At 30.0% G+C, this 12,510-nt stretch overlaps 1 protein-coding gene across 1 annotated transcript in view; it reads right to left on the reverse strand.

Moving 5' to 3' along the window:
* Positions 1-751: 751 nt before the first annotated feature.
* The window catches only part of LOC129981476 (nose resistant to fluoxetine protein 6-like), a 34,177-nt gene continuing 22,418 nt past the window's right edge, over positions 752-12,510 (reverse strand). The window contains exons 10-15 of the mRNA XM_056092324.1: positions 11,553-11,632; positions 11,269-11,415; positions 8,815-8,941; positions 6,152-6,326; positions 2,630-2,772; positions 752-912 (exon numbers count right to left, since the gene is read on the reverse strand). Coding sequence (XP_055948299.1) covers positions 793-912; positions 2,630-2,772; positions 6,152-6,326; positions 8,815-8,941; positions 11,269-11,415; positions 11,553-11,632 — 792 coding nt within the window. The 3' untranslated portion in view covers positions 752-792. The remainder of the gene's footprint in view (positions 913-2,629; positions 2,773-6,151; positions 6,327-8,814; positions 8,942-11,268; positions 11,416-11,552; positions 11,633-12,510) is intronic.

The raw sequence follows: 12,510 nt of genomic DNA on the forward strand, positions 1-12,510 counted from the left end.
CTATTTTGTTTTAGAGCAAATAATTCTTGTAAATGAAATGAAAACACAAAATCGTATTACCCTAAAAATGCTGAAAAATATCTCGAGATCTCGGAGACCTAAATTTGTGGGAATTCCATTGACAGTTGCTTATTTTATCTGTTTGTTAATTCAACTGTGATTTTATCATCTATAAAATGTAATCTATGAATATATTGATTAATTATCACGGTATTACCGGAATTATTTTTTTAAAAAAAATCTAAATTTCAATTGCTTATATTGCAAAACCCGAGTAATGTTAATCGAAACCCGGGCTATGTGAAATGGCTTTGAAATCGCAAATCCAACCATCTGGAATGGTCTCTTCGAAACTTTCTCGCATACTCTTCCATCTTATCCCACTCCCAGTGCATGAAATTGCAGATTTTAGGTAAGGCTGCGAATTTGTTGCATAACATTGACTAACAACAGTTGTGAAATATAAATCTTTGCCGTAAATCGAACAATTTTACTGAATTTATTGTTCGAATATGTATTTTGATCCCCTTTTTTTTTCTCTGTTGAATATAACTAAAATTAAACAGAGAACTACAATAAAAAAAATCTTTATCTGAAACGTATCCTCCCTTTAGTTCAGTCAACCAGAATTGCACTTATTTCGATAAATTTCAAGTGTTAGAATTTGAACAAAATTGAAATGAATCAAATAAACCAAAAATATTTATGTGCTTAAAATTTTAATAATTTTAATTTAATAATAAAAATGTAAAATTTGATAAAAAATATAATGCATAAAAATTATCCAATATTTCAAGTTGAAAACTTATTTCTGATTAATTTTTCCAATCTTATCACTGGAGATTCAAACAGTAAAGAGGCCACAAGTGCCGCTGCATAGGACAAAATGAGAAATCCAAGATAATGTAGGACCTATAAGAAAAATGAAGCAAAATATTTTATCATAGAGTCGGAATACTAAATCAGATGAAATAGAAAAGAAATAGTTTTCTCATCGTTTAAAAAAAAAAATTATTAGCGTATTAGTGCAAAGTTATAATTTATTTTTATATATATACTAACTGCCTTTGGCGACCAGCCAATTTGCCAAAGATATTGGCACATTCACACACCTCACAGATAGAACACAAATGAAGAACAACCATGCCGGAACCGGGATTCGAACCCGGGACGCCCAGACCACGGGGAAGATGCGCTTACCCCTATGCCAGGACGCCGGCTCCAAAAACACTTGATACGTTCTATTACTGATATGGGGCGTTGTGGCCTGGGTCACGTCATATTAATAATTGACACATCTGGATGGTAAGTAAAACAAAAAGTTGTCTTGTTGATTATAGCTATATTGCGCTTATTAGATTCCACAATGGTTTAATTCTTATGTTTGTGCAGCTAATTGAAATAACGCTATTAAGATATCTGGTTTACTATAATTTAAATTATGAATTTAATTTACAAGTATGCAAAAGCATTTAGCATATTTCTGGCTTTTATATAATTCAGTACAATTTTACAAAAATTTAATTATTTTTTTTAAAGTGAACCAATACCAATATGTGAAACCCCCCTTGTAATTTAGCTTCTTTTCTTGACCAAATAAAATTCAAATTTCTACAATGCCGGTAATTTTTTGAATCATAATAGTAATCAATTGGAATTTTTATATAAATATTTCTATATATCTGGTTTGAAGTTATGGAAGAAAGAATATGTTGTGTTTTGCACGAGCGATTAAAAATTATTTATTACAAGTGACCACATCACCTTGGATATTCAAAATATTGCTTTTAATTTCAATAGAATTCTTTCGTTAAATCTGTCAAACTTTTTATAAATTTTTATTAAATATGCTTGAAAAGTTCGATAAACAAAAACAATTAGTAAATATTCTTTTTTTTTTTAAACTTTTACATATTCCGAAACACAGTGCCAATTTTACGAAATGCATCTAATGCAAAGGATGAAAGTTGCAAATTATTATTGACTTGAAAACGAATCGAATCGAAATATATCACAATTGTTGATGAATTCTCAAATTATTATTGAATTGTAAACGAAGTGAATCGAAATCGGTTACCAACCAGATATAGTTCTTCATTAGTAACTGACCCTATTAGCACAAATTGCCGAACAACATTATTACCGATATTAGCCGACATTAAGAACATCTAACAACATCGTGATAATATCGGACAATATCTTGTGCTAATAGATATCCGCCCCCTAATGTTTTTGTGACTGAATTCTCATTATAAAACTTGATTTCTAGCATATTCTTTGTGTGAGTCAGGTCCAGTTTGTCCAGACTTCCCAAAGATATTCGAGAAGTATATAAATCTGATAATGTCCAAATATTTTTGATCATATAATGCATTATACATTTTTTGCATCCGTTTAAGAAATCATTTTTAAAATCAACCCAATGGAACTGTAAGAATACTTTTCTTATTCACTGAATTTTTTAAGGAAAATAATTAGTTTTAGAATAAATAATTTAAATTTAAGCTTAAGGCGTTTAAAATGTCAGTTCTAATATTTTTCATATAAGATTCCAGAAAATTCTATTCAGTTACATAAATTACCTAACAACAACAACATAAAAAAACATCATTATAAATGCTGTACTTACCAACGTTAGATGAGAAAACTCAATTAATCTCGTCACTGAATAAAAATATACAAGTTCTAAAATTGGATGAAGCAGGTAAGCGCAAAATGTTAGACGGCTGAGTGGAATTAAAAGCTTCCATGAAAGGATACTATTAACCACACCTAAAAGAATAGAATAATTGTCACAAAAATAAATTATCACCTACTATTATCATAAATGAATTTTATTCATCAAGAAAGCTACAAAGGAATTAAAATGAGAGCAACTAGTCGTCTTTGGCGACCAACTTGTTGTCCAGGATTATTGACTTTTTTTTAGCTGTTGAACGATTAATATAGAATGCAGTCTTTTTAAAAATAAAATTTCCATCTCGCTTTTGATGATTTTAATTTTATTGAAGTCAATGCGTGTGCTAATTAAAAACTGTTTACACAATAAAAGTGACAGTAAAAATACTAATCCGGAGTCCATGTCTAAAAAAGCGACTTTGTAGTCCCAATTTTAACATTAGGAAAGCTTTCAATTGAATGTTTTGATGGATGAGCTTAAATTTCCTCGTAACTTTAAAAAAACATTAGGCCGAGACAGCCTGGTTAGTATGGCGTTGGATTCGCATTCCTTGGGTTGTGAGTTCGAACCCTCCGGCCGAAGTCTCCCCGTGTATGTGTTGGCTGGTGCACGTACAAATCTGTCGAGACACTGTACTGGATCAGAGGTGATCGTTCTCTGATTCAGGTTTAAAAATCTGTGGTGAGTGAATGAAATGTATGAATGAAGTCCGTCCCGTGAAAAGGGTTGTGACGCATGAGTAGCTAAGTCGTACGCTTGGCGCTACTGAAAAACAAGAGACGCTAAAATCCTCGGCTTAAGATTGCTGACTTCGTCTATGACAAGTGCTTTAAGAAACAAACAAAAAAACATTATTACAGATTGTGTATCAAAATAAATTTTTTAAAAATTATCCAAAATAGAGGAAAAATTGTACGGAAATAAAATTGATATAATTAAAAAGGCTTTTTTTTTTTTTTTTTTTTTTTTTTTTTACATTTTAAGGTAATGCAAAAACTAATTTTGCAAGATAATAATTTTGGAATTTATGACAATCCCTCTCCATAGGCAAGTCATTACGATTATCCATCTGGTGACAGCTAAACATACTTTCGCGTTTCCGCCTCTATTATCTTGATTTTTTTATACGTTTTCTGGCCTCTAACTGAATGGAATTTCTGGTCATGCGGCGAAACCTCATCTGAGCAATTTTAAAAATATTTTACAGCTCCATTTATTAGTTAAACGAAGCATATGCAAACATCTAATGAATCAATCTGAAATATACGGGGATTTGTTTATACTCGTACTTGAATATTCCATAAAATGGCAAATAATAAGAGCGATTTCTGTACCATGTGTATTCATATTTTATAAACATAGATTTTTTAGTAATCAAGTATTAATATTAAATTTGGAACTTCAGTCGAAAACTTATTTATTGGAAAAGCCATAGTTAGCTTTACTTTTAGAATAACTTTGGAGTCAATGAGACTGGGAAAAAAGATCTCTTGTCGGGCGAGGATAAAATTATTGCCTTTTTCTGCACAAAGAGACAAATGAACCACGGCAGAATAAAAGTAGTGAAGCTTGGAACTGGTGCAAATTCTACAAGCTATTATTACATTAACTGATATGCCTGCAATAAATTCAATTTATCCAAGTTTTTAATAATCAATTATTTTTTAATCATTTGTATTTAATTTTCAATTTAACCTTTGATATGTGCGTAGCTGTCTCACGCTCTTCAGAATATGTATGCACTTATAATAAATGCTACCTCAGATAAATTTAAGAAAATTCTGTTTTAAAGCTATATAAGTTCTTAATGCATTCTCAATGGATATAGCCCAAAACTTTCTCGCATTCTCTCTAATAAAGATATTATCTCTCCTTCACAAAAAAATCGTGAACCTTAGGTAAGACAGAGAATGCCTTGCATGGCATTTGCATACAATAATTACAAAATATTAACCTTTGGCGTGAATTTAGCATTTTTATTGAGTAAGGCGATCCTTAATGAATTTTTTTTGGCGATTAAATCCTAACATACTGTTAATAACAGCCGGAAATCGAGTTTGTGTTTTAGAGTCGTAATCCCAGCGTTTCCTTAGCGAACCAAAATTTGACCTAGAATTAAAACTGTAGTCACAAAACCATGTGTCATATTTGATATATTTAAGCCATTGCGTTTTTAAACTACCGCATTTACAGTATGCGCTAAAATATACAGTACTGAAATGAAAAGATGAACAAAATTACTTTATTACCCTCTGTGAGTTTATTTTTCATCAAAAAAAATTACATCATACATATATACACACTATTAGCGTGTTGATTTACCACGGTATGCATAATGTAAGTATTCAAAGTGTGAACCGTCTCGCTGTAGACAGTGTTCATATCGTTCATGCAGATTCTCAAACATATCCTGAAACAAAGGTTGCTGCAGACTCCTGCAAAAAGAGATGATTTTCTCACGTAATGCAGGCACATTTCTTGGTGGAACTTCACTGTTGAACATACTCTCCTTTAACATTCCCCACAAGTAAGCATCAGGTAGTATAAGATCGGGGGGATGGGATGAGTATGAGAAATCAGCACCACGTGAAATGATTCGTCCTGAAGAGTTTTCGTGCAGCATGGTTAGAGATTTTCAAACGGTATTGCTGGTCGCACCACCCCGTTGAAATCACTGTCTATTCATCTGAATGTTCCTTGCACGACAGAACCTTCTCAAATTCTGAAAAAATGGCTCGATCATTAATTAAACTTCTCTTGGAACCGTTCTGCAACCTTTTTCAAACTCGGTCCACCTTTACGACTGCTTCCGAATGAGCGGAAATAATGCTCAACTATATACTTTTTCCACCGTCTGGAGATCAATTTCCAACAACTACACAACACTGCTTCTTTTTCACTACTGCGAACACGTGTAGAAGGAGTTATGCTTTGTCGACAAACGCAATCAATTGTTCGAGATGCGCGAGTTTCAGAACTGTATGTTTTAGCGCATACTGTTCTTGCCTCTGAAAGTAGACGATCAATACCGTATTGTATTTGGATTAAATTTCATTAGGTATATACTATAGATGCTAAACCTGAATATTGAATTTTAGCTTTCATCATTTTACACTTACCATGTTAACTTATATCCAAACAGCCAGATAGACAGATTTCCTCTGTATTGATTTCGCTTAAAATTTGATCGAAATCTACAAATTTGGCTTTAAAACCATATACCAAATATCATCCGTCTAGCTCAAAGTGTTTTTGAGTTATCTTTGTTACAGATAAACGGACATTTTTAAAAAATGTGTTTTTTCGAATGCAAGGAGATCTAAAACGTGGAGACTGACTGTTACAATGTTTTCACTTTGCCTACTTAGTATTCGAAAATAATGTATGATAAATAGTATGGTAGTAGTATGGTATGGTTAATACGAATAAAAATGAATGATTTTCTTTGCATTTCTAGAAATTTATACATACCCCCTTGCCCATTGATGCATACGAAAATGACCCACGCTAAACCAAAAGCAAAACAAGAACGATTCAAAGCATTGTAAAAAGAAGATGCCACTGTTGATGGATTTTGATGATAAAGACCAAACATGGCAGTGAAGGTGATGCCACTTGCGATAGCCCATCCAACAGATAATGCCACCTAAAAATATTTATAAATTTGATTTGAAGTTTGATGCTGTTAGTATTAGGAAACAGAAAAAAAAGTATTTTTTTCAAATAAAGTAAAAATTACCATTTATTATATTTTTAATCAAATGTGCAAAATAGATTAATTTTGAACCCGATATTATCGATAATTTATAGTTATTGGTATCATTAATTATTTCCATATTCTTCAGAAATAAAATACAGTTATAAAACTCTTTCATAATTTAAAGATAGCTGATAGTTGTTAGTACAAAATTTGTTTTATTTCCAATTGTCTTGTAATTTGAAACTTTAATTTATTTCTAATTATTTAAGTTAAAATATAACTGAAATTTGCAAACTTGGCTTCTGTCCAAAAATCCGGAATGATACTATGGTGAATAGTATATAAGCCAGTTAACAACTACGCTACACGAGCATATACTTTTGTATTCTGGTTATGTTACTGGACTGCGAACCACAAGGTCCGATGTTCTATCCTCGCGCATCTCGCACCCCTAAATTTTGTTATTCACCACAATATCTTTATTTCTTTTGATATTGGAAATGTAAAAGAATTATGCAAAAAAGAATTTGTTCAAACCTGATTCGAATTTTCAGATTATGTTGAATAATTAAAATTATCAGACGATTTTTTTAGAAACTCGCAATCAATTTTGTAATCGTAGTACATATCGATAAAGAAATTGAATGTAAAGATGTTTCCTCTAAGATATACCAGTTTTCCATGAATATTATTCAAATTTATAATTATTTTCGACTGTATTTGCAATATGATTATGCAATATTTGTTAAAATTGGTGCTGTAAGATGAATGGTAAACTTACAACTTTATTCTCATATTATATAAGGACTATTACCATTAGTGTAGTTGGATTCTTAATTTTCAACAGATATTTTAATTGCTCTCAAGCCATTAAATAAAAATAAATACTAGGCTTTTTAAATTAATCACTTAATTTCCTCTTCTTTTTAAAGTACCAATTTATATTATTATATCTTTTTTGTTTCATGAGAAAGTTTTGTTTCATTATTTATTTTTCCTTATTTTATTTCATTTTTTCAGCATTTATTCTTATTCTTATTGTAATTTGAATGTAAAACCGAAAATGAGCAAAAATTATGCTCGAAATTGTGCAAATGAAAACGAAAATGAAAAAATATTAAGCTTTTTAAATGAATCATTTAATTTCCTCTTTTTTTTAAAGTACCAATTTATATTATTATATCTTTTTTGTTTCTTGAGAATGTTATATTCCATTATTTATTTCTCCTTAATTTATTTCCTTTTTTCAGCATTTATTCTTATTTTTATTTTAATTTGAACGTAAAAACAAAAATGAACAAAAACTGTGCTCACACAAATGACTCCCATGTATTCCAATTATAAATTTCTCTTTTTAAAGTCAGGCTTATGAATGGGATATAAGATAATTTTAAGTCTACTTAGAGACTTTATTCGTGAATTAAATGGAACAGAAGAGGAATATTTTTGATTCGAAGTAACTGTAGCAAATTTTATTAAAAAGCATTTTAACATATGTAACATTTTTTTCTGTTTGGGTTCTTTAAAAATTTTGCGAATTTTAAATATCTTATCTAATAAATAATATACGAATAAAACCCTGAGAACTGAAAACCCCTTAAGTTAAAATTTCACAAATCAATATCTGAAACCAAAAGTTCCCAATTGAGTTGGCTTTAATGCTTTTAATTAAATTAATTATTACTAAAAGGCTTTTCTCATTTACTTATATATTATAAAAATCCTATCTTTATTCGATTTGGACATCTCTTAGCATGCTAATATAAATGTGTTATTTAAATGCATATTGAATGTAAAAATTATTTTTTTGTTTTTTTAATAACAATTTTTTAAAATTTTTTACAATTTTTTTTACCATTCAATTTATCAAAAAATTTTTCCAAGATGCTATTATTTTTATGATTTAGTAATTAAAATTACTTAATAGTAATATACAACCGTTAAAAAGGTGTTTAATTAAAAGGAAATAGCTGAATGAAATACATAACTTTCACTAATTTATACTAAGTTATGAATATTTTCTTGTTGGGATTTCGATTCCATTGGAGTTCTAATTCTAGGATTTAATTTGTCCAGATTACCACTATAACCATAATAACATTTAGGAGCATTTTAAAAGAGAAACTATTACCAGCTTTAGGATTACAATTAGAATGGTTCGGTTTTGCCTGGCGCACGTTAATGCTACCATAGCCAAATGTCCAAGAGCATGAAAGACGGGTGTCATCTCATGTGTTGACATCATCATTTGACCATGATTAAAAATTCTCTAATTAAGCTCTAAAATAGCCCTTTTATTGCTTCAAAGCGGTGCATTACTAAATTATTTTTGTTAGTTTCTAGTTTGTAAAGTAGGTGACACTAACTGGGAAAGAGGACAGCAAAATAAAATAACTTTTCTGAATCAAAAATAAATATATAAAATAACTCTTACCCTACTGAGTTTACCGGCATTGATTTGCTTTCTTCTAAATAAGAAATATGCCAATGCAATACCAATTAAATAAGGATCGAATCTTGTGTAAGGTTTGACATAAAACTTGGTGAAATACTCATGCCATCTAAAATTCAAAAATTAAAATAATTAATAATAAAATGAACAAAATTTTATTAGTAGTATATTAATATGGAGAAAAAATATTTTCAACTAAAATATGGAAGTGTAAACAAAAATCATAAAAGCGTGAATTTAGAGAATTTTATCCAGTATTTGTCTGTTTTTATATTATTTAAATAATTTATTTAACATTAAGCTGTTATATAAAAGCTTATTTATATAGCAGCGATGATGTGCGCACAAAAAATGTATCTGATATCGCTGCAGCGCGTATACGTATAAAAAGTTATGAAGTCAATGAAAAGTATCTTTGCAAAGTTAACAAAACTTTTACTTTTTGGTCTTAAAAAATGAAATAAGTTTTCTGTTTACATAAATTTAAATTAAACCAATTCAAAATCATCCTCAAATTTAAAATCAAGCCATTCCATTTCTAACACAAAGTATTTAACTTTTACAAAAATGATAAATTTGATATTTACATAAATTTACATCAAGTCATTTTAAAACTAATTTCATATCGTCGTGTCTCGAACATTCTCTCTCTCTTTTTTTAAGTAGAAGTTATCACACGCTTACTTTTAAGTACTATCGCACTGCGCAGTTGTATTTCTTTGTACAGTTTTTGAACCAGCTCTTAAAAGGAACCGCAATTGATAACTCATGTTCCTAGGATTAAAATGATTTTATTTACAGTGAAAAATCACAAATTCAAATGTAAGAAGTACGGTTATGTAACTGAAAACTCCTTTGCAGTAGTGAATGAATTATAATTAAATAATACCAAGAATCGCAAATATCGTAGATTTCATTAAGTTTCGTCTTGCTTAATATCTCTTAACTCTGTATAGCTTAATATAACTCTGAAACTGAATTCAAGTGGGGGGGGGGGGGTCAAATCTTCTAAAAATCTCTATATTTCGCGAAAACAAATATTATTATATTTCGCCAAATCTGGAAATGTTGCATCTACCAAAACAAGTTTTTGGCGTAAAATTTGGTTGTCAAGCTGCCAAAAAATGTTGCAAAATCGAATAGTATAATGTCTAAACAAAGTTTCAGCTTCTGCCCACGAACTCGGCCCATTAAAATGATGAGAAAAATGAATTTCCTATCTTTCAGTTTCTTGGATTATAGCTTTAAAAGTATTTTAAAGATTTTTTTTTTAAATTAAAGAAAAAGTTGTATTAAAATCAAACGGTTATCATTAAAATGCCATTTTTTAAAAAAATTAATGCATTGCAAAAATTGTTTTTTTTTCTTTTTGCAATGATGCATTCCGAAAACTTTAAATACTGATAAATTTTAATTAAGTTGAAAACTTTGAAGGACCCTTTCATAGTGAAGGTTTATTTCCCAAGAAGTAATCCCATACTAAATATGTAGTTCAACACTCAAAGGTTTGCTTTGCAAAGTGGCTTGAACTTTTTTTTCTTCGTCTTTCATGTTAGTTGGTGTAATTTGAAAGAACATAATAATCTATAAAATTACATTAAAATGGTGGATATTGCTCAGAATTTTAAACATTTCTTCCTTGCCCAGTTAGTTTTTTGGTAACGAAGACAGTTTTATAGATAGTTCTAAGGGTGATGAATGAATGCAAAGTCAATGAATCCAGGCCTTGGCGATTATTTGGCGACTTTGGAGACAAAAATGAAGGAACCAAAATATTCTAGAATCTTGGTGACAGCTTCATTAGAATTCAAGTTCTAACGTTTGTTTTAGAATATTTGATGAACGGAATTTCTAAAAATACAAAAGAGGAGTGAGTAGATGAGTTGAGAAATATGAATAGTTGAGTTGAGCTCAAGCGAGTAGTTCAGCGAAGCTTCTTTTTGGAATATTGATCTTTTGCGAATTCTTTCTGAGCGCTTTGTGCCTTTAGATTTATATAATACCGAGTTGTTATTTGTGTGGCGCTGTTTAATTTAAACGCTCTTGTATATGCTTCTTCGTTGTAGTGTTTTTGTGCAGAATAAAGCCTTTTTACATGATAAGAGGTCAGTTGGACTTTTCACCGTACAACCCATGGAGGGATTTCAGATTTATCCGTTAATTTATATTTAAATAAATTAACAACCATTCCGTCTTCTAATCCGAAAAATATTAACTGAACACTGTTTCAAGCTGGTTTCGTCTTACTTATTTTCGTCAACTTCGATAAAAGTAAGCTTAACGATTCTGTATCCGATATCTAGCAATCTGAAAATAATATATCTGCATAATAACATTATCAGTTAATATCAAATTTAAACAAAATTTAAATACAAAAATGATTTATACAGAAGCAACTCTAAACTTTACATTTAAAAGAAGAAAATCAGAACTTACTGAAGAAAAAACTGATCTATATCAGAAATATTTGACGCAATATTTCCTAATCCAGTCACTAAATTATACTTGTAAGAGATAACAAAACTCGTTATGTAAGTAGCACATAAAAAGGATGCCATCACAGAGTATCCGATTTTTGGCCACCTACAAGAGTAACAGAATAGTCAGTAATGCAAATACGAAGAAAACATTTTTCTGAGAAAATAAGAAGAAATGAAATGCATTTTATGCAAATTGTTTTATTTTAAGAGAAAATATAAAAAAACAAATATTTCACCTACCTCCATAAAGTAACAAGAAATAAGGGGCTGATGATATAAAACTGCATGTCATTAGCCAAATACCATGTCCAAGCCATGCACTAAATATTTTAAAAATTAAAAAAATCATGCAAAACCAATTTTTATGTACATTTTTCATTTAATATCAAATAGTAAGGTTTATTTGTTACATACGGTATCCAAGCTAAAAACATTCGAAATTAATAATTTAATTAATTTAGGTTCTGCAACCTACTGTTCACCCACCATATTTTATAGCATTAATTTAGCAATGCCAGCCAACTTTTAGCTATTTTAAACTGCGTAATAAAGACAGTGCATTTTTATAGTTTTGCTATGCATGTAAACTCACGAAATTAATTTGCGAAATCAGTACAGTTGTTGAGACTGAGGGCTGTGTTAAGGATTTCTTTTGCAATATCTCTCGAAATTGTAAGGCAGAAAAGACAGACGAGCAGCATTGACATTCCAGTCATTAAATCTTCCATTAGAAATATTTTGCCAAATCTAAAAAATATAAAAAAATCTTTGTAAAAAGTTAACGCTCATTCAATGTATTTTATGCATTTTTAATGTTTCACAACTTAATATGTTATGTAAAATGTAATATTTTTTCTATTCTTTACTGTCCCAATATGCTTTTTCTCTTGAGTTTTTTTTTATTGTTTGAAAGGGTCCAATGTCATCAAGTATAGTTTGTTCCTTCATGCTAGGAGGAGTTGCTCTTCGGCGGCTCCATCAAGTTTCCCTCATGGTCTCTGGCTAGGTCAAGAAGATGTTGATAATTCTCTTTCGAAGAGGTCTAATATAGCAGGCCACCCTGGTTAACACTAAATCTGCTGTGGCTTTGCTTACTTCCTTGTGTCTCTGATTTCAGAAATATTGTAAGGCTAGATATCTAATGGCGTCATAGCCAATCTTCTGGGAATTTGCAATAAATAAATCAATAAATTCTCTT

Source organism: Argiope bruennichi, chromosome 8 (genome assembly GCF_947563725.1).
Source record: "Argiope bruennichi chromosome 8, qqArgBrue1.1, whole genome shotgun sequence".
Taxonomy (NCBI): Eukaryota; Metazoa; Arthropoda; class Arachnida; order Araneae; family Araneidae; genus Argiope; species Argiope bruennichi.